Raw genomic sequence first — 25,742 nt, 5'->3', positions numbered from 1 at the left:
TAGCTTTGTTAATAAAGCAGTTGATCAGTGTGCTGGTAGTGGTAATGACAAGTTCAATGGATCATCATGCAGTATCAGTATGGGTGAAAATAAAGAATAGCAAGGGAAAGAAGTCACAGATGGGAGTTGTCAAATACTCCCAAAGAGTTGCCTCACTGCAGGACAAAGTGTAAACCGGGTAATGATGGAGGTGTGAAGGAGGAGACTACAATTGTCTTAATCTGCATATTTTGAAGTGGTGCTGGAAAACCACAGCAGGTCAGGCAGCATCCGAGGAGCAGGAAAATCAACATTTTGGGCAAAAGTACTCATCAGGCTCCCTCACGAAGGGCTTTTGCCCGAAACATAAATTTTCCTGCTCCTCGGATGCTGCCTGACCGGCTGTGCCTTTTCTAGCACCACTCTAATCTTGACTCTAAACTCCAGCATCTGCAGTGCCCACTTCTGCCTTAATCTGCATATTGACAGGGCAAATCAAATGGGGATGGGTAAAGAGGAAGGTGTTTCAGGGATCATTTCTTGTAGCAGTACTTTGCATAACATATCCAGGAACAGACTATTTTAGATCTAATAATGTATAACGAGGAAGGATTAATATGTAGTTAAGAATCCTCTGTGGGGAACAATCATAAATAATAGAATTTCAAATTCAACAGAAGGATCCCAGGTCCCAAACCAGTGTCTCAACTTCAGTAAAAACAATTACAGAGTCATAGAGATGTACAGGATAGAAACAGATCCTTAGGTCCAACCCAGCCATGCTGACCAGATATCCCAACCCAATCTAGTCCCACCTGCCAGCACCCGGCCCATATCCCTTCAAACCCTTCCTCTATTCATATACCCATCCAAATGCCTCTTAAAAGTTGCAATTGTATCAGCCTCCACCACTTCCTCTGTCAGCTCATTCCATACACTTACTACTCTCTGTGTGAAAAAGTTGCCCCGTAGGTCTCTTTTATATCTTTCCCCTCTCACCCTAAACTTATGCCCTCTAGTTCTGGACTCCCCCACCCCAGGGAAAAGACTTTGCCTACAGCAGGCTATGAAAATAGACTAAGGGTAAAAACTCAATGAATGAGCAAATAATTCATTCTGCTCAGCAAACATTTATTCCATTTAAAAAGAAGGACCCAGTGAGAAGGATGAATGACTGGTTGACATTCACGGTTGACAAGAACAATCAAGGAGAGCATTCAATAATAAATATAAGGCATATAAAGTGGTGAAAACTAGTGGCAGGCCCGAGTCATACAGCTGTACAGCATGGAAACAGATGCTTTGATCTAACTCATTCACACTGACCAAACATCCTAAATTAATCTAATCCCATGTGTCAGCATTTGACCCATATCCCTCTAAATCCTTTCTGCTCATATACTATTCCAAATGCCTTTTAAAATGTTGTAATTGTCCCTGCCTCCACCACTTTCTCTGGCAGCTCATTCTATATACCACCCTCTGTGTGAAAAAAATTGTCCTTTAGATCTCTTTTGAATTTTTCCCCTCTCACCTTAAACCTCTGCCCTCTAGTTTTGGACTCCTCTATCCTGGAAAAAAGACCTTGGCATTCTATGCCCCTCATGATTTTATAAACTTCTGTAAGATCAGCCTGTAATTTTTTTTATCTCAAGAACCAGCAGGGGTCAACTAAAAAAGCTAGGAAAGATAAAAATGATTATGAAAGCAAGTTGGCAAGGCATATAAAAAAGTGACAGATTCTATGGTTATATAAAAAGATGGTAACTACAATAAGTTCAGGACCTTCAGAGGAAGCAATTCTGAATTAAGAACGGGCAATAGTGAGATAGCAGTTTGCCTTGGTCTAATGGACTAAAGGCAGATGACTCACTAAGATCCGACAGGCTATACCCAAAGGTTTTAAAGCAGATAGTTGAAAAACAACTCTGAATGCCTCTGTTCAAGAAAGGAAGATGACACTGGCACTGGAGGCAGTTCAGATGAGACTCACTCAAACTGATTCATCAAGATATTCTTGACTTGTCAAGATTAGCAAACGAGTTTTGATCTTTAGTCATTAGAGTTTACAAGAATAAGGGACGATCTTATAGAAACACACAAAATTCTGAGGGGGCTTGACAGGGTACATTTTGAGAAGATATTTTCACTTGAGGGGGATCTCAAACTAGGGACATAGCTTTTAAATATGGGGTCATTCATTGAAAATTATGTTGTGAAGGTTGTTTTTCACCCAGAGTGTAGCCCGTCTGGAATTCTCTACCCTAGACAGGAGTGAAGACTAGATAATGGCATGTTTTTAAAGAGAAGGTCGATGGACTTTTTCAGATATTGAGGAGTTGGTGGCGATGAGAAGCTGGCATGAAAGAGGAGAGACATCCCAGGCAAGCTTGAGGGACTAAATTGCCTACCTCCTGTTCCTATTTCTTCTATAAAACAGGCTGATTATCAACCTACAAATTCTTCCAACACATGCCAATGACACGCTGCATGAGCAAGAGAATTTCTTGGTCAGCCACATGTTGGAAAGAAACTTTGGAACTTCCAGCATCACAATCCAAAGATCCAAACTGAAACGTGCATGTAAAGTGTAGGTCATCACAGCAGTTCAGACTTTGAGTGATTTGTAACACATCACCTCAGTATGCACTCAGACATATAGCTGGGAAGACCAGAGGGATTGCCTATCCATCTGACGATGTGACACCCAATAGCGGGTATCCATTCTTAAGCAGTAATGCCCCTATCTTAAATAGTACAAAAACTGCAGCAATAAGACAAGAAACTTCAAGATGAAATATTTCACCTGAAAGGATATTTAGAAAGAACCTCCCAGCAACAACACTTGCCCAAAACTTGAATTTTTCTGGACAAAGGGATATTTTCAATTATTGCTATGGATAAATAACAATACATTAGAATTTCCTTTTCACAAAGCTATGTATCTCTAGAAATCCTCTGCTTTTTATTTATCTTAGCTTCTGTTACCTTTAGAAGTATTGACAATCATGAAAGCCAAGTAACTTACTGTTCATTTGTAATCGAAAAAGAGACATAATGTGGGCTCCCATCTGTATACTCAGTTTGACTTTTAACTTCAGTATTAAATGCCTTAAGTGTCACTAATCCTTGCTTCAGAGAAACTTGACAGTTTCCTTCCTAATAAAGTAAAGAAAAAAATGGTTAATTCACTAGGAGGCTGATTATAGTTGTTCATGTTATGACCTAATGCAGTACAGTGTGCCAATAATCAAACTCCACTGTTACAGAAGCTATCACCAAGGTGTAACTATTTAATTAAACTAACAATTTGCCTAACTGACTGCTCGTCACGAAATATGTAATTTAGAGGGAAATAACTATTTATCATAATCAAACTTATCCATTAACAATTGCTAACAAAAATGCATTACTAATTTATTATTATACAATTTGAACTATATCTCTTTAAAATCTCTCTCACACATATTCATTCATGAACGAGACAGATAAAATAGACCTTTGACATGAATATTATGGTGTAATAATACGGACAGGCCGTAAGCTGAAGAGTTATTTCTCACAGTTCCTTTCATTTTAGTTAAGGTGACACAATGATGGACTGCTGTGATTTAAGGCAATAGCTCTCCACCATCTTCTCAAAGGCAACTAAGAATAGGCAAGAATTGCTGGCCCAACCAGTGATGCCTACATCCCATGAATGAATAGGAAACACGTAACTGGACTTGACCAAATTACAGGAAAAATAAATTTCCGAAGGTACTTTGTTGTAATTTAGCAGTGTTCAATGTTGTGGTTCTGTTCACCGAGCTGGGAGTTTGTGTTGCAAACATTTTGTCCCCTTTCTAGGTGACATCCTCAGTGCTTGGGAGCCTCCTGTGAAGCGTTTCTGTGATGTTTCCTCCGGCATTTATAGTGGCTTGTCTCTGCCGCTTCCGGTTGTCAGTTGCTACTGACAACCGGAAGCGGCAGAGACAAGCCACTATAAATGCCGGAGGAAATATCACAGAAGCGCTTCACAGGAGGCTCCCAAGCACTGAGGATGTCACCTAGAAAGGGGACGAAACGTTTGCAACACAAACTCCCAGCTCGGCGAACAGAACCACAACAATGAGCACCCGTGCTACAAATCTTCTCCCAAATTTTGAGCAGTGTTCAATTTCCATTTTCCAGCTTATAGTCCATAAGGAAAAATACGTTGTCACTTCCACTAACAAATCAATCTGTTAAACCATCTTGTGTCTGGACCGGAGTGTAAATAGTTTTACACTGGAGTGTAAATATAACTTTTCATATATTTTAACCATGCATGGTGGCACATTAAGGTCATTCTAACCTAGACGTGTCACATAGCCTGACTAGTTGAATCTCAAAATCAAGCCCATACTTCCTGAACATGAATCTGCACCATCATTGCATCTGCACCATCAATAAACAGACCAAACTTAAATGAAAAAAAACAACAAACTGTGGATGCTGAAAATCTGAAACACAAACAGAAATTGAGTAGGTCTGGCAGCATGTGTATAGGGGCAGCAGAGATAACTTTAGTTCAGTTCTGAAGAAGGGTCACTGGACCTGAAACATTAATTGTCCTTTCTCTCCACACATAAGTTTCTCCAGCAATTTCTGTTTGTGTCACTAAACGTTATTCATTGTTTTGCTAAAATTGAGCCAAACCATTGCAAATTCAGACACAAAACGTACACGTCGGCAACAGATATTTGGGCTTTGAATTCCTTATGAACTTGGAAATGTATTACCAGGGCTTCAGGCAAATATCAAGCATGAAAACTCGGAAACACTAGTACCAAGTGTGCTTTGCATGTTAGTATGTTACAGCCAAATTCTTGACATTTAAATTCCAGCTTGCCCAAAATATCTAAATTTGCTGATTCCATGCCTCATTTATCCCTGGATTTAGTGGAGGGGCAGGGTGCAGATTCAGCAACTGGTCTTGTCGTTAAGTTGGAGTCCTGCTCCGCCCCAAATTCCAAGAAATTGGGACCTCAAGATTCCAACTTTTTACACCTTTCTATGATCACTTCCACCCTTTGTGCCACCAACACAAACTGTTAATCTTAGTACTTCTCATTAGCAGTTCACATTTACCGGGGAGGGGTAGTAAAACATCAGGGCGTTTCGCTGTTGGGTCTGGAAGCCAAATCCTGAAATGAAGTTGTTGCGAAGCATTGGGACATTCTGAGGGGTCAGGCTCAGATATCCCTGGCCTTTGAAGTCTGCAGAACGTGACACCTGAAATGAAATACAATTGAAGTCAAAGGGCAGTAATGTTAAACCACTGTCAGGAAAACTATCAGCAACAGATCCAGTTGATGCACATATTTGACTAAGGAAGAAAATATCAAGGTACAATAATTATAAATGCCTTTCCACAATTTTTGTGGCACTTCTGCTTTTATCTCCCTTTCCTCCCAATAAAACAGAAGCACTATTTAAGTTGGACATAGTATCTAAAACTCTTCCATGTCAGTCTTACAAGGATTTGTTTTAATTGGGTGGCTTTAGTTTAGCTAATTGTAAGATAGCCTTAAAAATCAACAATATGGATTAATAGATTTAAACACACAATGATATATTATTACATAAACATCATTTCTTTTTCCTAACAGCTAGTATTGTGTATTAAGCTCATAAACCTAAATTCAACTTGATGTTTTGATTGCGTGATATTTTTCTTTTCCCAAGAAACATTACACTTGAAATTGTTTAAACAACGTTGTATCATTTTTTAATGCACTTGTATCAAATTTGCTTGCTGTGCTTCATTAACAATGGCATTAACTAATTTAAAATAAATAATTCAGTACTTTAATAGGAACTCGAACTTGATACTTGAAGTGATCATCCATTAGCTGGATTCACTGGTACTCCCAGGCTGAATACCACATATATTAGAAAAAAAATGTACCTGACCAGGCAGCATCAAAATATGCTCAATGAAATGGTGATAAAATATGGAGGCTTTGTAACTTGGTATGAAAGTTAATCTATTCTTAAACTTAGGAAAACATTCTAAAAAAAAACTGACAGCACTTGTTTTCTTCATCCAGTCAGGTTGTTTTATTATTTATTCTTGGGATGCAGGCATTGCTGACAAGGCCAGCATGTACTGCCTATCCTGAACTACTCTTAAGGTGATAGTAGTGAGCCATCTTCTTCAACTGCTGCACTGTTTGTGGCGTAGGAGACCCTCACAGTGCTGTAAGGAAAGGAGCTCCAAGATTTTGACCAATGCCAGTAAAGGAACAATTGCAGTGTTGCAAGTTAGGATGGTGTGCAATTTGAGGGCAACAGGTGGGTATGTATCTGTCCTTCTGGGCAACAGAGGTAAAAACATTGGAAGTGTTTGGAAGGTTTGGTGAGTCACTGTGAAGCATAGTGTAGAATGTATGTACTGCTGTCACAAAGTGCTACTGATGGAGGGGGCAAATACTTAAGGAGTATATGCAATGTTGACCAAGTGGACCATTTTATCTCGGTTGTTGTCCTCGTTAGAGGTGACTTCAGTCAGGCAGATAGAGAGTATTCCATTCCCTCATATTCCTGATTGTCTCGCGCCATGTAGGTAGTAAGCAGGTTTTTGGGAGCAAGGTTGCACATTACCTGCCAGAACATTTGCAACCTTGGACCTACTCTTGTAGCTTCAGTATACATATGGGAATTCTAATTAAATGCCTGATCAATGGCAATCCAAGGGTTTGGCTGGTGGAGAATTCAGTGACGGCAATACCATTGAACATCAAAGTGAGAGGTACAGCAAAGGACTTTTAAATTTTTTTCTTGTTAGAAATGAGCATTTGCTTACACCAGAGGGGCAAATCGACCCATCGTTTATTGTCCTGGTATTGCTGCAGATGAGCATGAACTCTTTCAGTATCTGAGGTGTCATGAACTATGCTGATCATTGTGCAATCATCATCAAACATCCCACCTCTGACCTTCTCATGAACAGCAGGCCATTAATGAAGCAGCTGATGATGATTAGGTGGACGGGGGGGTTGGAAAAATGTTGTATATTGCGCAAGTACCTGAAATCCTGGTTGGAAAAATGTTGTATATCGTGCAAGTACCTGTAATCCTGGAGGCTGCATGCAGGGTGGAATTTGAGTTAAAGTTGGAAAAATGTTGTATATTGTGCAAGTACCTGTAATCCGGAAGATGGTTAGGCCTAGGACACTATCCTGATGAGCTCCTGCAGAGATGTCCTAGAGCTGAGATGATTAGTTCTAAACCTCACAGCCAAACTTCTTTGATGTTGACTCCAACTTGTGGAAAGGACCTCTCTTCTTCACCCAATTCCCACCAACATCAATTCTACCAGTGCTCCTTGATCCTACTCTCAATCAAATGCTGTTTTGATGTCAAGGACAGTGAACTTCACCTAACAAATGGAATTAAGCTCATTTGTCAATGTTTGAACAACGGCTGGAACAACATCTGGAGTAAAATAGAATCAGATCATCATGAACAAACTCTAAGTGAGTCAGTCCTGTTTAATGGCACCATCACCTATTTCCATAATGACTAACAGGAGACTGATGGGGTTGTCACTGGCTGGCTGGGATTTGTCCAGCTTCTTGAGGTTTTCTAACAACTGTAGACACTCACAGGCATCCACAGATAGCAAGGCAAAAGTAAACACTGGTAAGTGGGACTGCATCATACTAATGATTTATCTGCTAATGAAAATCAGTAAGTCTTTAAACTAACAGTTGTTAGGCAGTGACAAAATTAATTGGACAAGTTCTGAAATGGTTCCATTTCTTGTTTGAAGCCATTTAATAAGAGCATCTCAAAGGCAAGACTCACCAGTAGGTTTGTAGAACATCCATAACTGATCCCAATGGTCTTCTCACGTTTCAGATCTAAATTTTTGTCCAGAGCCTTCACGCTGCGCATACAGCCTTTTATAGAGCCCCCAGTCGGGAACTGACTCCTTAGACTGCAAGAGAAAAACATAGTCCAATTAAGAATTTAACAGAAAACAAACCTCAGCGAATGCTGAATTGTGTGGATCAGAACTGCACCAGGCCATATCATTTCACACCTTGGAAAAAAACTTCATAATTTTTTTTAAACTTGCAGTGCATATTTTATATATACAGAGGGGAAAAAAATGGGGTTCTGACCATTGAAGTGGGCTCATTTCTGTAGCCATATTAATTTATAAAAGTCTAAAAATTTGGTGAATATCATCTACCTAGTCAATAGTTGGCATTCCTGTCCCTAGAGTATAACAGTTTGTGCTGAAAATATGTTGCTGGAAAAGCACAGCAGGTCAGGCAGCATCCAAAGAACAGGAGATTTCAACGTTTCGGATGCTGCCTGACCTGCTGCGCTTTTCCAGCAACACATTTTCAGCTCTGATCTCCAGCATCTGTAAACCTCACTTTCTCCTATAACAGTTTGTGTTCCTGCAATAATGATCCCTCTGAATGCATGGTGGGCCTCACATTTCACTCATAGTGGATGGTATTTTCTTGAAGTTTCTGGTTTACAGGAGGGCAGAGATCAGGGGGGTGTGTCCATAGTAAGATGTTGCCATTTGCACCAGAAACTGGAACACCTCCAGTTTAATCTGGATTAGCTCGGGGCAGATCCTTTATATCCTCCTTCAGGGCAGCAAGGTGGCTCAGTGGCTGCACTGCTACCTCACAGCACCAGGGACTCTGGGGCCATTCCAGCCCTTAGTTACTGTCTGTTTGGAGTTTGCACATTCTCCCCGTGTCTGGGTGGGTTTCCTCTGGATGCTCTGGTTTCCCCCCATGATCCACAGATGTGGGGGTTAGGTGGATTGGTCATGCTAAATTGTATCATAGTGTCCAGGAATGAGTAGGTTAGGTGGATTAGTTTTAATATAGAAGGGCAATATGTGTCAGCGCAGGCTTGGAGGACTGCAGGGCCTGATCTTATGCTGTATTGTTCTTTGATGAGCCATGTGAAATGCAGGGTTAGGGTCATGAGGTGGGTCTGGGTGGGATGCAGTTTGGAGGGTTGGTGTGGACTCAGTGGGCAGAATGGTCTGCTTCCACACTATGGGGATTCTATGATTTACACCCAGGAGATAGCGTGAAGGAAAGTTAGGAGGAACTTACAGCATAAGACATAGGAGCAAGGTAGGACTGATAAATTAAACTGCATTTATTTCAATGCAAGGGGTCTAACAGGGAAGATGAACTCAAGGCATGACTGGGATATCATAGGAATTGCAGAAACATGGCTCAGGGATGGGCAGGACTGGCAGCTTAATGTTCCAGGATACCAATGCTACAGGAAGGACAGAAAGGGAGGCAAGTGAGGAGGGGGAGTGGTGTTTTTGATAAGGGAGAGCATTACAGCTGTACTTGGGGAGGATATTCCCGGAAATACATCCAGGGAAGTTATTTGGGTGGAACTGAGAAATTAGAAAGGGATGATCACCTTATTGGGATTGTATTTAGACCCTCTAATAGTCAGAGGGAAATTGAGAACCAAATTTGTAAGGATATCTCAGTTATCTGTAAGAATAATAGGGTCGTTATGGTAGGGGATTTTAACTTTCCAGACATAAACTGGGACTGCCATTGTGTTAAGGGTTTAGATGGAGAGGAATCTGTTAAGTGTATAGAAGAAAATTTTCTAATTCAGTATGTGGATGTACCTACTAGAGAAGATGCAAAACTTGACCTACTCTTGGGAAATAAGGCAGGGCAGGTGACTGAGGTGTCAGTGGGGGAGCACTTTGGGGCTAGCGACCATAATTCTATTAGTTTTAAAATAATGATGGAAAAGAATAGACCAGATCTAAAAGTTGAAGTCCTAAATTGGAGGAGGGCTAAATTTCAAAAGCTGATTGGGCGCAGATGTTCGCAGGTAAAGGGACGGCTGGAAAATGAGAAGCCTTCAGAAATGAGATAACGAGGGTCCAGAGAAAGTATATTCCTGTTAGGGTGAAAGGAAAGGCTAGTAGATGTAGGGAATGCTGGATGACTAAAGAAATTGAGGATTTGGTTAAGAAAAAGAAGGAAGCATATGTCAGGTATAGACAGGATAGATCGAGTGAATCCTTAGAAGAGTATAAAGGAATATACTTAAAAGGGAAATCAGGCGGGCAAAAAAGGGACATGAGATAGCTTTGGCAAATAGAGTTAAGGAGAACCCAAAGGGTTTTTACAAATACATTAAAGGACAAAAGGGTAACCAGGGAGAGAATAGGGCCCCTCAAAGACCAGCAAGATGGCCTTTGTGTGGAGCCGCAGGAGATGGGGCAGATACTAAATAAGTAATTTGTAATCGTATTTACTGTGGAAAAGGACATGGAAGATATAGAATGTAGGGAAATAGATTGTGACATCTTGAAAAATGTTCATATTACAGAGGAGGAAGTGCTGGATGCCTTGAAATGCATAAAAGTGGATAAATCCCCAGGACCTGATCAGGTGTACCCTAGAACTCTGTGGGAAACTGGAGAAATGATTGCTAGGCCTCTTACTGAGATATTTGTATCATCGATAGTCGCAGGTGAGGTGCCGGAAGACTGGAGGTTGGCTAACGTGGTGCCACTGTTTAAGAAGGGTGGTAAGGACAAGCCAGGGAATTATAGACCGGTGAGCCTGACGTCGGTGGTGGGCAAGTTGTTGGAGGGAATCCTGAGGGACAGGATGTACATGTATTTGAAAAGGCAAGGAATGATTAGGGATAGTCAACATGACTTTGTTCATAGGAAATCATGTCTCACAAACTTGATTGAGTTTTTTAAAGAAGTAATAAAGAGTATTGATGAGGGGCAGAGTGGTAGATGAGATCGACGTGGACTCCAGTGAGGTGTTTGACAAGGTTGCCCATGGGAGACTGGTGAGCAAGGTTCGATCTCATGGAATACAGGGAGAACTAGCCATTTTGATACAGAACTGGCTCAAAGGTAGAAGACAGAGGGTGGTAGTGGAGGGTTGTTTTGCAGACTGGAGGCGTGTGACCAGTGGAGTGCCACAAGGATCGGTGCTGGGTCCACTACTTTTAATCATTTATATAAATGATTTGGATGTGAGCATAGAGGTATAGTTAGTAAGTTTGTTGATGACATCAAAATTGGAGGTGTAGTGGACAGCGAAGAAGGTCACCTTAAATTACAACAGGATCTGGACCAGATGGCCAATGGGCTAAGAAGTGGCAGACGGAGTTTAATCTAGATAAATGTGAGGTGCTTCATTTTGGGAAAGCAAATCTTAGCAGTACTTATACACTTAATGGTAAGGTCCTAGGGAGTATTGCTGAACAAAGAGACCTTGGAGTGCAGGTTCATAGCTCCTTGAAAGTGGAGTCGCAGGTAGATAGGATAATGAAGACGACATTTGGTATGCTTTCCTTTATTGGTCAGAGTATTGAGTTGAGGGGTTGAGGGGTCATGTTGCGGCTGTACAGGACATTGGTTAAGCCACTTTTGGAATATTGTATACAATTCTGGTCTCCTTCCTTTCAGAAGGATTTGGGAAACTTGAAAGGTTCAGAAACGATTTCCAAGGATGTTGCCAGGGTTGGAGGATTTGAGCTATAGGGAGAGGTTGAATAAGCTGGGGCTGTTTTCCCTGGAGCGTTGAAGGCTGAAGGGTGACCTTATAGAGGTTTACAAAATCATGAGGGGCATGAATAGGATAAATAGACAAAGTCCTTTCCCTGGGGTGGGGTAGTCAAGAACTAGAGGGCATAGGTTTAGGGTGAGAGGGAAAAGATAATTAAGAGACCTAAGAGTGGGTGGTACGTGTATGGAATGTGTTTGCCAGAGGATGTGGAGGCTGGTACAATTGCAACATTTAAAAGGCATCTAGATGGGTACATGAATAGGAAGGGTTCGGAGGGATACGGGCAGGGTGCTGGCAGGTGAGACTAGATTGGGTTGGGACATCTGGTGTGCATGGACGAGTTGGACCGAAAGATCTGTTTCCATGCTGTACATTTCTATGACTATGACTCTATGAGTGGAAGCAAAGTCATTTGGCCCATTGAGTCCACTCTGCCATTTAAATCATGGCTGATGGGCGTTTCAATTTCACTTACCTGCACTCTCCTTGTAGCTCTTAATTCCTTGCGAGATCAAGAATTTATCAATCTCTGCCTTGCAGACACCCAATATTCCGGCCTTCACTGCACTCTGTGGCAATGAATTTCACAGGCCCACCATACACTGGCTAAAGAAATGTCTCATTTCCGTTCTAAATTGACCCCTTCTAATGTTTAGGCTGTGCCCATGGGCCTCAGTCTCCCCGCCTAACGGAAACAACTTCCCAGCATCCACACTTTCTAAGCTATGCGCATTCTATTGTAAGTTTCTATTTGATCTCCCCCCAACCTTTTAAACTCTAATGAACACAATCCCAGGATCCTCAGCCGTTCATCATATGTCAGGCCTACCATTCCAGGGATTATCCGTGTGAATCGCCACTGGACATGCTCCAGTTCCAGTATGTCCTTCCTGAGATGAGGGGCCCAAAGTTGGACAGAATATTCTAATGGGGCCTAACTAAAGCTTTATAAAGTCTCAGAAGCACATTGCTGCTTTTATATTCCAACCCTCTGGAGAACCAACTTCTTGGTTATATGAATTCTGCCTTTTGGCACAACCACTGTGTTTGACTGGAAGGAGCCTTGTCTGAAAACTCATTTGGAGGTGCTGGTGTTGGACTGGGGTGTACAAAGTTAAAAATCACACAACATCAGGTTATAGTCCAACAGGTTTAATTGGAAGCACTAGCCTTCGGAGTGCCACTCCTGATGACAACCACCTGATGAAGGAGCGGGCTCTGAAAGCTCGTGTGCTTCCAATTAAACCTTGGACTATAACCTGGTGTTGTGTGATTTTTAACTTTGTCTGAAAACTGGCCTCAAAGCCTGAAGGAGAACTTCTCCCGAGAAGGAAAATCAATCCCAGGGACAATCTATTGATTCTGTAAGTTCCAGTTTCCTTTTGGGGAGCGGTTGAAATGGCTTGCTCTCCCTCTGCCATGGAAAGGTTGTCTTTCCTTCTCCTTGCTCCAAGGAAATGTTTGCCAGCAGGCACTCCACTCCTCAGTTTTGTTTACATTCCTTCTTGGAATGCCAGCGTCACTGGCAATGCCAGGATTTATTGACCATCCCTAATTACCCTTGAAATGGAGTGACTTGCTTGGGTCATATTAGAGAAGAATTGAGAGATCTGGATTCACATACAGGTCAGACTGATTCCAGATTTTCTCAAGGGTAAAATTAAATCGGATAGATTTTTTTTTAGTGACTATCCAATAACATTCATTATTCATGACACTAACATTTAATTCTATCTTTATGAATGACTAGTAATTGCATTTAAACTCCCCCAGCTGCTGTAATGAGATTTGAACTCATGGCTCTGGAAACCAGACCTTATGGTTACTAGTCCAGGAACATTACCATTATTCTACTCTCCTTGGTTGCACTTAGACAAGCAAAGACTCTCAAGTACAATTTCTTAATTGACTACTTAATTGGTTCTGGTGTTAGGTTCCACTGAAACCATTATGGCCAATTTCTACTTGGTTGACTTGCTGGCAACAGATACTCATAGGGAGCCTTTGATTTGGGATTTCCTTGCACCTTTAGGATTTTATCGGCAACTCCATTGCTCTTCTGAATCTTACTTGTCTGGGAGTTTTTCTACAGGCACTCCGCCAAGATAGTACTCAGAAATCGAAGGACGCGATGCATCTCGTTCAGAAGAAAGAACAGTTTTCCGGTCCACACGTACATAAATCTTCACTTTTTTGGAAAATACCATAATTATCTGGATCTGGAAAACAAATGTACTGTGTATAAAGTGATCAAAGATGGAAAGAATCAGTTTTGTTGAATTAGATTAGACTACACAAAAGTCCCCTTTTCATAATGGAAGGCCTTTCTCTTGATGGACACTGATTTAATCTCCCACAAACAGCCATTCTAGTTACAATCATAACTGAAGTACATCTTTGCAATATTCAAATGGAATGTTGTGTGCAGGGAGCAGAAAGTAACTTACGTTTTTGCACAAATGCCAATTGTAATGCCACTCTGCAGGCCAGCCACGGCACAGTGGTTGGCACTCTCAGCTTGTTTTCAGAAGGTTGAGGCTTTAAGTCTCACTCCAGGAGTTGGACAATAGTGTAGGCTGACAGTATAATGGGATACCAAGGGAGTGCTGCACAGTCAGGAGTGTCATTAGTTGGACACAATATTAAAGTGAGACCTGTCCATCCTACCAGGTGAGTGTAATGGATCACCCAGTATCATTTCAAAGGAAAGGGAAGCTATTCTAGGAGTACTGTCTATTATTTACCCCTCAGTCAACTGAACTGAAACAGGTTATCTGAACAATTTACTGCATTTCTGTTCGTGGGAGCTTGCTGTGGACAGAATAGTTACTGAATTTCATACAAATATCAATGACTACATTTCAAGAAATCATTCAACGGCTGGAGAGTTCTTATGGAGGCCATGGAGGGTGCCATATAAATGCAAGTCCTTCATTATTCACCTTAAGGAAACAAAGTGCTGTTACATTTTTTAAGGTAATGAGTCGCTGATGTGTGTGGTAGTCAAGGCAGTTTTGACATCACGTTGTCAAACTAGAATCCTTGAAATGGCAATCACGAACGATAACATTGTGACTAATCTAACCTCTGTTATTCCAGTCAGGTGACTGAACGCTACTGGAAGCGATGACTGTTGAAATGGTTCCAACTTGCTACATATCTACCTCACTGAGCTCAATGTCACATGCTCAGCCCAATACATTCCAGGACAGGACCAAAGCATGCATTACTGATTGCTCTCTCTACCTCACTGCCCTCCATGCCTTCGATAATGCGACACCTCTGGGGAGCCAACAGGACTGAGGGTGCGTTGCACAATAGCGGCACAGCATCCTAAGAGCAGCCATGGGATTAGAATACGTCGCTCACTTTAAAACAACTTGCCAATTTAAATTGGTCAGGTTTTGTGGAAATGCATGCTGACATCAGTCTGAAAAATAAATTTAAAATAGGCTCTTCTATCACTTCGAGACAACCTGCAACTCAGTACAGCAGCTGATTTTAGTTAATCTTTTAAAGGACAAAGAGCTTAAATACTTTCAGACAATTGTTTAGAATGAGGAAAGAAAAGAAGTTGCCATTGAACGGTCCAAGGTGATGAATATATCTTCCAGGGAGAGCCTGATATAAACACCAAATAGGTCAGGGGTTCTAATGTTGGTCTTCCATTTCTTTTATTCATTCATGGGGTGTGTTGTTGCTGGCTGGGTCAGCATTTACTGTCCATCCCTAAATATCCTGAAGGTAGTACTGGTGACTTGTTTTCTTGAACTACTGCAGTTTGTAGAGTGTAGGGCCAGTTGTTAGTGAGGGAGTTCCAGAATTTTTACCCAAGAGCTCTGATGGAGCAGTTATCATGGTTTCAAGTCAGGATGATGTGCGGGAGCAAAAGAGAAAATGCTGGAAAATCACAGCAGGTCTGGCAGCATCTGTAAGGAGAGAAAAGAGCTGATGTTTCGATTCTAACTGACCTTTCATCAAAGCTCACTGAGGAAGGAAATATGGCTGTGGAAGCGAGTCTTAGTAAATACCTGGTCTAACACCAAGAGAGAAAAGGAAAGCAGTGAAGGTGGATTGGGGGGGAAGAAGAGACAAACGAAAATCCTGTTGGAGAGATGAGCAGTACTTCTTCAGGGTAGGCATTCCTGGAAGAGAGGTGGCAGTGGGTTAAACACTGGATAAAAGCAAATTACTTCGGATGCTGGCATCTGAAACCAAAAGAGAAAATGCTGCCAGACCTGCTGAGATTTTCCAGCAATTTCTCTTTTGGTTTCAAATTCCAGCATCCGCAATAATTTGCTTTTATTATGATGTGCGGGAATTGGAGTTGCATCAAATGCCCCCACACATCTACTCCCCTTGTCCTTCTAGAGCAGTCATAACTTTGGAACATACTATTGAGGGGAGTTACTACAGTGGACCTTGTTGATGGTATACATAGCTATTACTGAGCATTAGGACAGAGAGGTGCAGGTTGAAAGTGGTGCATGGGGTGCCAAATCATTTGGGCAGCTGTGTCCAGGTGATGTCAACCTTCTTGAGTCTTGCTGAAGCTGCACTCACCCAGAGTGGTGTGCCTTGCCAATAGTGGACAAGCTTTGGGGAAATAAGAGAGGTGAGTTATTGACTGCAGGATTTCTAACCTCTGACCTACTCCTGTAGCTACTTAAATAGCTGGAAATGTGCAGCAGGTCAGGTAGCATCCAAGGAGCAGGAGAATCGATGTTTCGGGGATGAGCCCTTCAGATTCCTGAAGAGGTGATCATGCCCAAAACGTTGATTCTCCTGCTCCTTCGATGCTGCCTGACCTGCTGCACTTTTCCAGCAACACATTTTCAGCTCTGATCTCCAGCATCTGCAGTCCTCACTTTCTCCTATTTAAATAGCTGGCCCAGTTCAGTTCCTGGTCAATGGTACGATGATGATTCTCATGAAAAGATACTTGTTCTCATGAACCTTGTTCCTTTTAAGCAGGAAACAGTCATCTATGACATGCTTTTCCACCTCTCTCCAGCCTCAATGCATTGAACTGCAAAAGCAGCACAACTCTGATTCATTAATTCTAGAGATCCCAGAATTCAGCCCATCCTCCTACACACAGTCAATCTGCACAGGATTAAATTGAAACCTGGCACAGATTCACTTCAGTATCTTCCCCTCTCAGTCAGAGTCCTGCACTCTAGTCTCCTTCCCCTTCAAATAGATTTCTTAATTTTGAAAAGCAGTTACCTGATGGGGAAATCCATCACTGAGTAAGTTTTGATTTTCATTGTTGCGCTCAATTTTGAGTTCGTTGTTTAAGTAAACAAACAGAACAAGTTTTCCATTCTCAATGGTCAGACAGAGGTATTTTTCCTAAAAAAGAATTGCAGACTTGAAATCAGAAAGAAACCAGAAATTAAAACAGTACAATAAATGCTTTCTGGTTTATTTCATTACCCTGGAAATATGTTTTTAGGCAGAAAATACTGAAAGGCACTACAGAGATTTATAAACAAACAATGCAACTTTCAGTAACATGCAGTTAAATACAATTCAATTAACGGTGAGACATTGTCATGTTGCTGCCTGTGTTGATGCAGATTGCAATGATTCACTGATACAAACCAAATGAAGCAAATCAAAGGGACTTGTGGCATGAGTTGTCAGGGCAAGGCAGCCCTGTCTGATATTTGTTTCTCCAAAGCCAAAAATGGTTCAAGTAACATAACCATGGGCATTGTAAAGACTGAACACTATATCAAGCTATCATTGACTGTTCAGATTCTGAGTATAAATGAAGCATCATCCCTTCGTACTGACTTTAGTTAATTCTTCAGATAATCACATGGCTCATTACTTAATTACTCAAATGCTTAAGTGCCTCCTAATTGGGATGAACCTTTCTGAACTTCAGTTGAATGGCTGCTCCTTGTATGTTTGGACAAACCAACTCCAAGCGGCCATTAAGACAGGCTGACAAGTGCACCCCTCCCTACTCGCCACCGTGTCTCACACTAACTCACACACATTCCCCACTCTATTGTCAAATAAGAGCTGGGAGATAGAATGAGAAACTCTGCTGATGATGTTATTTCTACAAAGCTTAGCTTGCAGTGATACACTGGCCTAGGCCAGCTATCTCAGCTAGGAACAGAAGCTGGCATGTGCCTGTGCTCAATCCCAAAGAGAAGTAAAACCCAATAAAACATATTGGGTGTCTCCCAACCTTAATAATATTACACTGATTCAAGGTTTGAAGTCTAAACAAAAGTTCCAATTGGGGGGAAAATCTGCTTTAAAATCGTGTTATGGATTTCTCTCTTCAAATGTTTCAAATTTCATTTTAAATGAAACTCTATTCCAATAAGGCATGCTGTGCTGTTTTGTTACCAATGCAGGAACTTACAAGATGGGTAGGTTTTAAAATATCCTCTCTAACTCAAAATTAAACACAGTGTTCTGAATGGGCTTGGTGTAGTAATACTCATCTTAGTGTAGTAATACTCATCTATCTGGAGACGAGTCCATGTGATCTGTCATTGGAACCCATAGAAAATGTCTATGCCAGACAACAAACACAAATCTCATTTACCTGCACGTGACCCATAGTCTATGCCCTGGCATTTTAGCTACTCATCCAGATGCTTCTTAAATCTTGTGAGAATACCTGCCTCTATCGCTCTTTTAGGCTATCTGTCCCACATACCTACTATCCTCTGGGTGAAAAGATTCTCAGATCTCCTCTAAACTAGTTGCTCCTCACCTTAAACATCTGCTCTCTTGTCTTAGAGGCTTCTACCATGGGGAAGAGATTCTCATGATTTTCCACATCTATCATAATTTTGTATCCCTCGATCAGATCCAAACTCCCTCAGCCTCCTGTGCTCCAAGGAAAACAGTCAGCCTATCCGGTCTCTCCTCATAACTGAGATTTTTCGGGAGATCCAAGATGGCGGCGACTCAGCAAGTCTGAGTTTACAGAGCTCTTCCCAAAACCTGGGTAAAGTGAGTTACTCACCCCCACCACACTTATCAAACCACCCAAAAAAATTTTCTAACCTTAATTAGCTGTTTACTATTATATTTAAGCAGTTTAATATTAAGTGGATAATGAGTAAACCAAAGGGATCCCGCAGCTCTCAGAAAACAAAGACCCCTCCCCCACCCTCCTCTCCTCCTCCGGCTGCAGCTGATGTAAAAACAGGCCTTGAAGAGATGATTGCCAGGCTGGAAACGACACTCGTCAATTTCATCGCAGAATCCAGACAGAGATGGAATGCATTCGAAGAAAAGTTACAAAAGTACAGCCAGGCTCTCGAGGAATTACAGGACCGAGTGGAGGGGGCGGAGCTAAAGGCCACGACCTCCGAGGCTGCAGCACAAACAGCTGCAGAACAGGTGCGAGCTCTGGAGCAGAGAGTCCGGGCCTTTGAAATCTACATGGATGACCTGGATAATAGAAATCGGAGAAAGAATATCCGTCTTCTGGGCCTCCCTGAACAAGAGGAGAAGGGACAGTTAGTAGTATTTCTGGAGCGATGGTTGCCCCAGCTTTTAAACCTGGGGGCTGAAACTGACCGGGTAAGGGTGGAGTGGGCCTACCGGGTCACAGTACGCGGATCTGGCCCAAACCAGCGCCCACGCCCGGTCCTGTTCCGGCTGCAGAGTTATAGGGAGAGGCAGATACTCCTGGATGCCTCCAGAAAGCTTGGAAAGGATCCTAAAGCTATGATTCATGAAGGATCCAAGATTATGTTATTTCAGGACTTCTCCCTGGCTTTGGCACGAAGGAGGAAGGCGTTTGATGATGTGAAGAAATGTCTAAGGAACTTAAATATTCAATACACCTTACGCTACCCAGCGACGTTATGCTTTAACCACGAAGGATCCGAGTATAATTTTAGATCACCAGAAGAGGCTAAGGAACTTTTAGACTCGTTTAAATAAATCATAAGAGACAATTTATGTTGGCTTGCCTCTTCCACACTCCGTGGGGAGAAATGGATACTTGACTCTACTTTACTTTTGCTTCTGGGAGCAGGGTTGTCTTCCCTTGCTATTTTATGTTATTATACTTAACTGTAATTTGTTGGAGTTGTAATTTTATAGTTATGTGTGTTTGTACGTGGCATTGATGCTATCAGATATACTCAGGTATGGGTGGGGAGGGGTGGGGGTGGGGCGCTCACTGTTAACTCTAGCTCGGTATTATATCTAAATCCTATTAAGGAGCGCCCGGGTCAAGGGTGGGACACTGTTTGGGAGAGGATATGGTGGACCTTTAGAAAGGAAGTAAGGCCCCCTGAGAATAAGGGGGAGGATCTCCATTCAAACGTTTTTTTTTGTTCTTATTGTTTGGAAATAGTTTCCTTTTTATTATACTGTTATGAGTGTATTAGAGAACATTTTTTCTTGTTTGAAGGATGTAAGTGACTCAACTATACACTCTGGATAATTGTGGATTAGATTAGTAGTTAACTGAGTTTCATTGTTTTTCTTTCTTCTTTAGTATCATTCCTTTGAATTTTGATGATTATATATTTAAGATCTATTTTTATATTAATGTTTGTGCTTGAAAGTTCTGTTTATTTTTGTAAATCTGTCAAAATATTAAATTTCTAATAAAAATATCTTTAAAAAAAAACTGAGATTTTTCATCCCATGCCAAACCTGGTGAATATCCTTTGCATCCTCTCCAGTGCAATCATGTCCTTTCGATAGTTTGGTGACCAGAACTACACACAGTATTCCATCTGTGACCTAACCAATGTTTTATAAAGTTGTAACAAGACTTTCTCGCTCCTATATTCTATGCTCCAGCTAATGAAGTCAAGCATCCTGTATGCCTTCTTCCCCACTCTGTCTACCTTGTTGACACCTTCAGGGATTTACAGACTTGTACACTGAAGTCCCTTTGTTCCTCAGCATTCCCTTGGGAACTACCATTCTTTTTGTGTGTCCTTCCATTATCAGATCTCCCAAAATAAAGCACCTCGCACCTATCGAGATTAAATTCCATCTGCCATTGCTCTGCCCAAATTACCAACTGATCAATAGGAGACTGTAGCCTGAGATCATCCCCCACCCCCATCAACAACACCAATTTTTATGCAATCTGCAAACTTACTAATCATATCTTCTACATTCACACCCAAGTTTTAACGTAAATAATAAGTAGCAACGATCCTGGCACTGACCTCTTGAGGGGGGGGCGCTTCCAATCACAAAAACAACCCTCCACCATCACTTTTTGCCTCTGATTTGTAAGGCAATTGTGGATCCACTTAGCCAACTTGCCTTGGATCCCATGGGCTCTGACATTTTGGACCAGCCTTCCACATGGGATCTTGTCAAAGGATAGAGGGAGAGGGGATCAGCGACCCTGGGACAGGGGGAAGAGAGGATCAGCGACCCCGGGACAGGGGGAAGAGGGGATCAGCGACCCCAGGACAGGGGGAAAGAGGGGATCAGTGACCCTGGGACACGGGGAGGGGAGATCAGCGACCCCGGGACAGAGAGAGAGGGTTCAGCGACCCCGGGACATGGGGAGAGAGGATCAGTGACCCCGGGACAGAGAGAGAGGGTTCAGCGACCACGGGAGAGGGGATCAGTGACCCCGGGACAGGGGGAGAGGGGGATCAGTGACCCCGCGACAGACTGACACACAGCAGCCTGCCTGGATGCATTGAGAATTAAAGGTGAAAATGAGAAAGCGAAGACCCACCTTTTCCTGCATGAAGAAGAGGATTCCTGAGTAAGAAACAATCCGAACCTCTTGTTCAAAACGAGACACAGAGGAAAATGAACCTGGCATTTTGATTTCGGCATATCCTGTACCATCAAAGTAAGCACTGTCTGGACCCTGAGTCGATTTGAACCTGTAACAGGAGCACAGTTATGAGAGGCAATTCTGTGGGAGATTGATACAGCAGCAACCAATCCCAATGTTGGTTAAACACACCACTCTAATGTTGAACAGCATCTAAGGAGGGCAGAAACAGAGCAAACACGTCAAGCAAATGATGCCGTCAGGCCATCAACCTGCAATGTTAACTCCGACATCTCTGCAGAAGCTACCTGACCTGCTGAGTGCTTTTCATATTCAAATTGCAAATTCTGTGATTTACAGTTACTTGCTTTTGTTTACGAACAAGAAGTCAGATTCGACCTTTTATAAATACCGGCTCTTTCAGCACATAAATGTCACTGAATGCCAATTGATAGGGTATCATTCAGATTTGTATTTTTGTTACATCAAGTACAAAATTAGGGAAATATCACTCGATAATCACCCACATTCTCAATTTCCGAGGTAACATGGAGAGAGTGGCCTGGCCTGAGCCTATTCCTCTGATTCACACAGATATTTCAAACCTCAAAACTGCTGTGAGCAGGAATCCTCCAGCCTGCAATAACGTTTGCAATTGTATGATCTATTTAAATTTTACAACAGCAACAGAGTCAAGCCAGAGCCATGAGCAATGTTGGGGCAGTGATGGTGAACAGTTGGGGAGAACGTTACCACATGTTTAAAATTACTGCTTGCATTTCGAGAGCTGTCTGAGGGGCACGATAAAAAATTCTATAACCACAGCCCCATGGGCATATCGAAATGGAGCAAGGAGGTGGGGGCTGGCATGACTATAATACCCCCACCCCTTCCTGCTGCCAATCCCATTTGGGCAGCAAGAAGGAAAAATGGCAGAGGAGTGGCCAGAGAGACAATTTGTAAAATTGGAAATGGCTGAGAAAAACTGTCCCTGGCTTGGCTGGCATTTTGCCAACTGCTGGTGAAACTTGGCAGACTCTAGACGGGTAGTTGTGGGTCAGGGCATGCCCTTTTTCGTGGGTACTCCAGATCCACAGAAATGGCACACCCAGTAAGTGACTGATGCTCTGCTTGCCCCCATTCATTCTACAGGACTAGCCTGACTGACATCCCCTCTCCTTAATCCAGTAACCTGACTACAGCCCATTGGTGCTTCATCCTCCAATATGGCCCCAGCATTGACATCCCACTGACTGACCCTCTGGCAGCCTGAGCTGCCATCCTTAATAGGACAACTACAGTGCCAGCCACATTATGGGTTGGCACTGGCATAAAGTATCTCCAGACCTCACTGCCCACTAAATTGAGCCTAGTCACTGTTCAGTCCCAGACAAGCCCCATTGGCCAGCTTCCTAAAACTCTGTCCAAACTGGGATGCCCATCACTGTGCTGTCCTTTGCCCAACTGTCATTCAATAAAGCCCTATCCAAACATCAGATTAAATCTAGTTCTGAAGAACGGGTCACTGGATCCAGAATGTTAACTCTCCTTTCTCTCCACAAATGCTGTCAGTCTTGCTGAGCTTCTCCAGCACTTGGGATTTTTGTTCTTGATCTCCAGCATCCACAGTTCTGTGGTTTGTATTAAACCTTGCTGTAAGGACAGATATGATCTACACTCGTAAGAAAAAATGCAAGAATGTCAAATTTCCAATGACCACAATCATTCACACAATAGACAATAGGTGCAGGAGTAGGCCATTCTGCCCTTCGAGCCTTCACCACCATTCATTATGATCATGGCTGATCATTCTCAATCAGTATCCTGTTCCTGCCTCATCTCTATAACCCTTGATTCCACTATCCTTGAGAGCTCTATCCAACTCTTTCTTAAATGAATCCAGAGACAGGGCCTCCACTGCCCTCTGGGGCAGAGCATTCCACACACCCACCACTCTCTGGGTGAAGAAGTTTCTTCTCATCTCTGTCCTAAATGGCCTACCCCATATTTTTAAGTTGTGTCCTCTGGTTCGGGACTCCCCATCAGCGGAAACATGTTTCCTGCCTCCAGAGTATCCAATCCTTTAATAATCTTATACATCTCAATCAGATCCCCTCTCAGTCTTCTAAACTCAAGGGTATACAAGCCCATTTGCTCTAATCTTTCAACGTAAGATAGTCCCTCAATTCCAGGAATTGACCTCGTGAACCTACGCTGCACTCCCTCAATAGCCAGAATGTCTTTCCTCAAATTTGGAGACCAGAACTGCACACAATATTCCAGGTGCGGTCTCACCAGGGCCCTGTACAGCTGCAGAAGAACCTCTTTGCTTCTATACTCAATCCCTCTTGTTATGAAGACCAGCATGCTATTAGCTTTCTTCACTACCTGCTGTACCTGCATGCTTGCCTTCATTGATTGGTGCACAAGAACACCCAGATCTCTTTGTACTGCCCCTTTACCTAACTTGACTCCATTCAGGTAGTAATCTGCCTTCCTGTTCTTGCCACCAAAGTGGATAACCATACACTTATCCACATTAAGCTGCATCTGCCATGCATCTGTCCACTCACCTAACCTGTCCAGGTCACCCTGTAATCTCCTAACATCCTCCTCACATTTCACCCTGCCATCCAGCTTTGTATCATCAGCAAATTTGCTACTGTTACTATTAATATCATCTTCGATATCATTAATATATATTGTAAAAAGCTGCGGTCCCAGCACTGATCCCTGTGGTACCCCACTGGTCACTGCCTGCCATTCCGAAAGGGAGCCGTTTATCACCACTCTTTGTTTCCTATCAGCCAACCAACTTTCAATCCAAGTCAGTACTTTGCCCCCAATACCATGCGCCCTAATTTTGCTCACTAACCTCCTATGTGGGACATTATTCAAGGCTTTCTGAAAGTCCAGGTAGACACTACATCCATGGATCTCCCTTGTCCACCTTCAGAGTTACATCCTCAAAAAATTCCAGAAGATTAGTCAAGCATGATTTCCCCTTCATAAATCCATGCTGACTCTGATCTATCCTGTTACTGCTATCCAGATGTGTCGTAATTGACTCCAGCATCTTTCCCACCACTGAGGTCAGACTAACTGGTCTATAATTTCCTGCTTTCTCTCTCGCTCCTTTCTTAAAAAATGGTACCACATTAGCCACCCTCCAATTCGCAGGAACTGATCCTGAATCTATCGAACTCTGGAAAATAATCACCACCGCATCCACGATTTCTAGAGCCACCTTCTTCAGTACCCTGGGATGTAGACCATCAGGCCCTGGGCACTTATCAACCTTCAGACCTAACAGTCTCTCCAACACCAATTCCTGGCAAATATAAATTCCCTTAAGTTCAGGTCCTTCAGCCACTGTTACCTCAGGGAGATTGCTTGTATCTTCCCCCGAGAACACAGGTCTGAAGTACCAATTCAACTCTTTTGCCATTTCTTTGTTCCCCGTAATATATTCCCCTGTTTCGGTCTTCAAGGGCCCAATTTTAGTCTTAACCACTTTTTTTCCCTTTCACATACCGAAAAAAAAACTTTTACTATCCTCCTTTATATTTTTGGCCGGTTTACCTTTGTACCTCATTTTTTCTCTGCGTATTTCCTTAGTAATCCTCTGTTGTTCTTTAAAAGCTTCCCAGTCCTCAGTTTTCTCACTTATCTTTGCTTTGTTATACTTTTTCTCTTCTAACTTTATATGTTTCTTAACTTCCCTAGTCAGCCACGGCCACCTCTGCCTCCTCATAGGATCTTTCTTCCTTTTTGGAATGAACCGATCCTGCATTATACCCAGAAATATCTGCCATTGTTCCTCCACTGTCATCCCTGCTAAGGTATTGCACCATTGAACTTTGGCCAGCTTGTCCCTCATAGCTCCATAGTTTCCTTTATTCAACTGAAATATCGATTGTACCCTCTCCCTTTAAAATTGCAGATTGAAGCTTATTGTATTATGGTCACTACCTCCTAATGGCTCCTTCACTTCGAGGTCCCTGATCAATACCAGATCTAGAATTGCCTTCTCCCTGGTAGGCTCCAGCACCAGCTGTTCTAAGAATCCATCACTGAGGCACTCCACAAAGTCTCTTTCTTGAGGTCCAATACCATCCTGATTCTCCCAGTCTACCTGCATGTTGAAATCCCCCATAACAACTGTAGTAACATCTTTGTGACAGGCCAATTTCAGCTCCTTATTCAACTTACACCCGACATCCATACTACTGTTTGGGGGCCTGTAGATAACTCCCAAAAGGGTCTTTTTATCTTTAGTATTTCTCAGCTCTATCCATACTGACTCTACATCCCCTGATTCTAGGTCCCCCCGTGCATAGGACTGAATATCATCCCTTACCAACAGGGCCACCCCACCCCCTCTGCCCATCAGTTTGTCCTTACATAGCACTTTTAGCCTTGCATATTCA

The 25,742-nt window shown here is 42.5% G+C and overlaps 1 protein-coding gene across 2 annotated transcripts in view; it reads right to left on the bottom strand.

Moving 5' to 3' along the window:
- The window catches only part of lama5 (laminin, alpha 5), a 299,172-nt gene that overhangs the window by 11,714 nt on the left and 261,716 nt on the right, over positions 1-25,742 (bottom strand). For both annotated transcript variants that reach the window (XM_060836449.1, XM_060836450.1), the window contains exons 65-70: positions 21,268-21,421; positions 16,791-16,916; positions 13,632-13,780; positions 7,813-7,945; positions 5,092-5,235; positions 3,008-3,138 (exon numbers count right to left, since the gene is read on the bottom strand). In XM_060836449.1, the coding sequence (XP_060692432.1) occupies positions 3,008-3,138; positions 5,092-5,235; positions 7,813-7,945; positions 13,632-13,780; positions 16,791-16,916; positions 21,268-21,421 (837 nt within the window). The remainder of the gene's footprint in view (positions 1-3,007; positions 3,139-5,091; positions 5,236-7,812; positions 7,946-13,631; positions 13,781-16,790; positions 16,917-21,267; positions 21,422-25,742) is intronic.

The sequence above is a fragment of the Hemiscyllium ocellatum genome, chromosome 15 (genome assembly GCF_020745735.1).
Source record: "Hemiscyllium ocellatum isolate sHemOce1 chromosome 15, sHemOce1.pat.X.cur, whole genome shotgun sequence".
Classification (NCBI taxonomy): domain Eukaryota; kingdom Metazoa; phylum Chordata; class Chondrichthyes; order Orectolobiformes; family Hemiscylliidae; genus Hemiscyllium; species Hemiscyllium ocellatum.
Note: the sequence above shows the minus strand (reverse complement) of the source record. Positions and strands in the feature narration are given on the sequence as shown.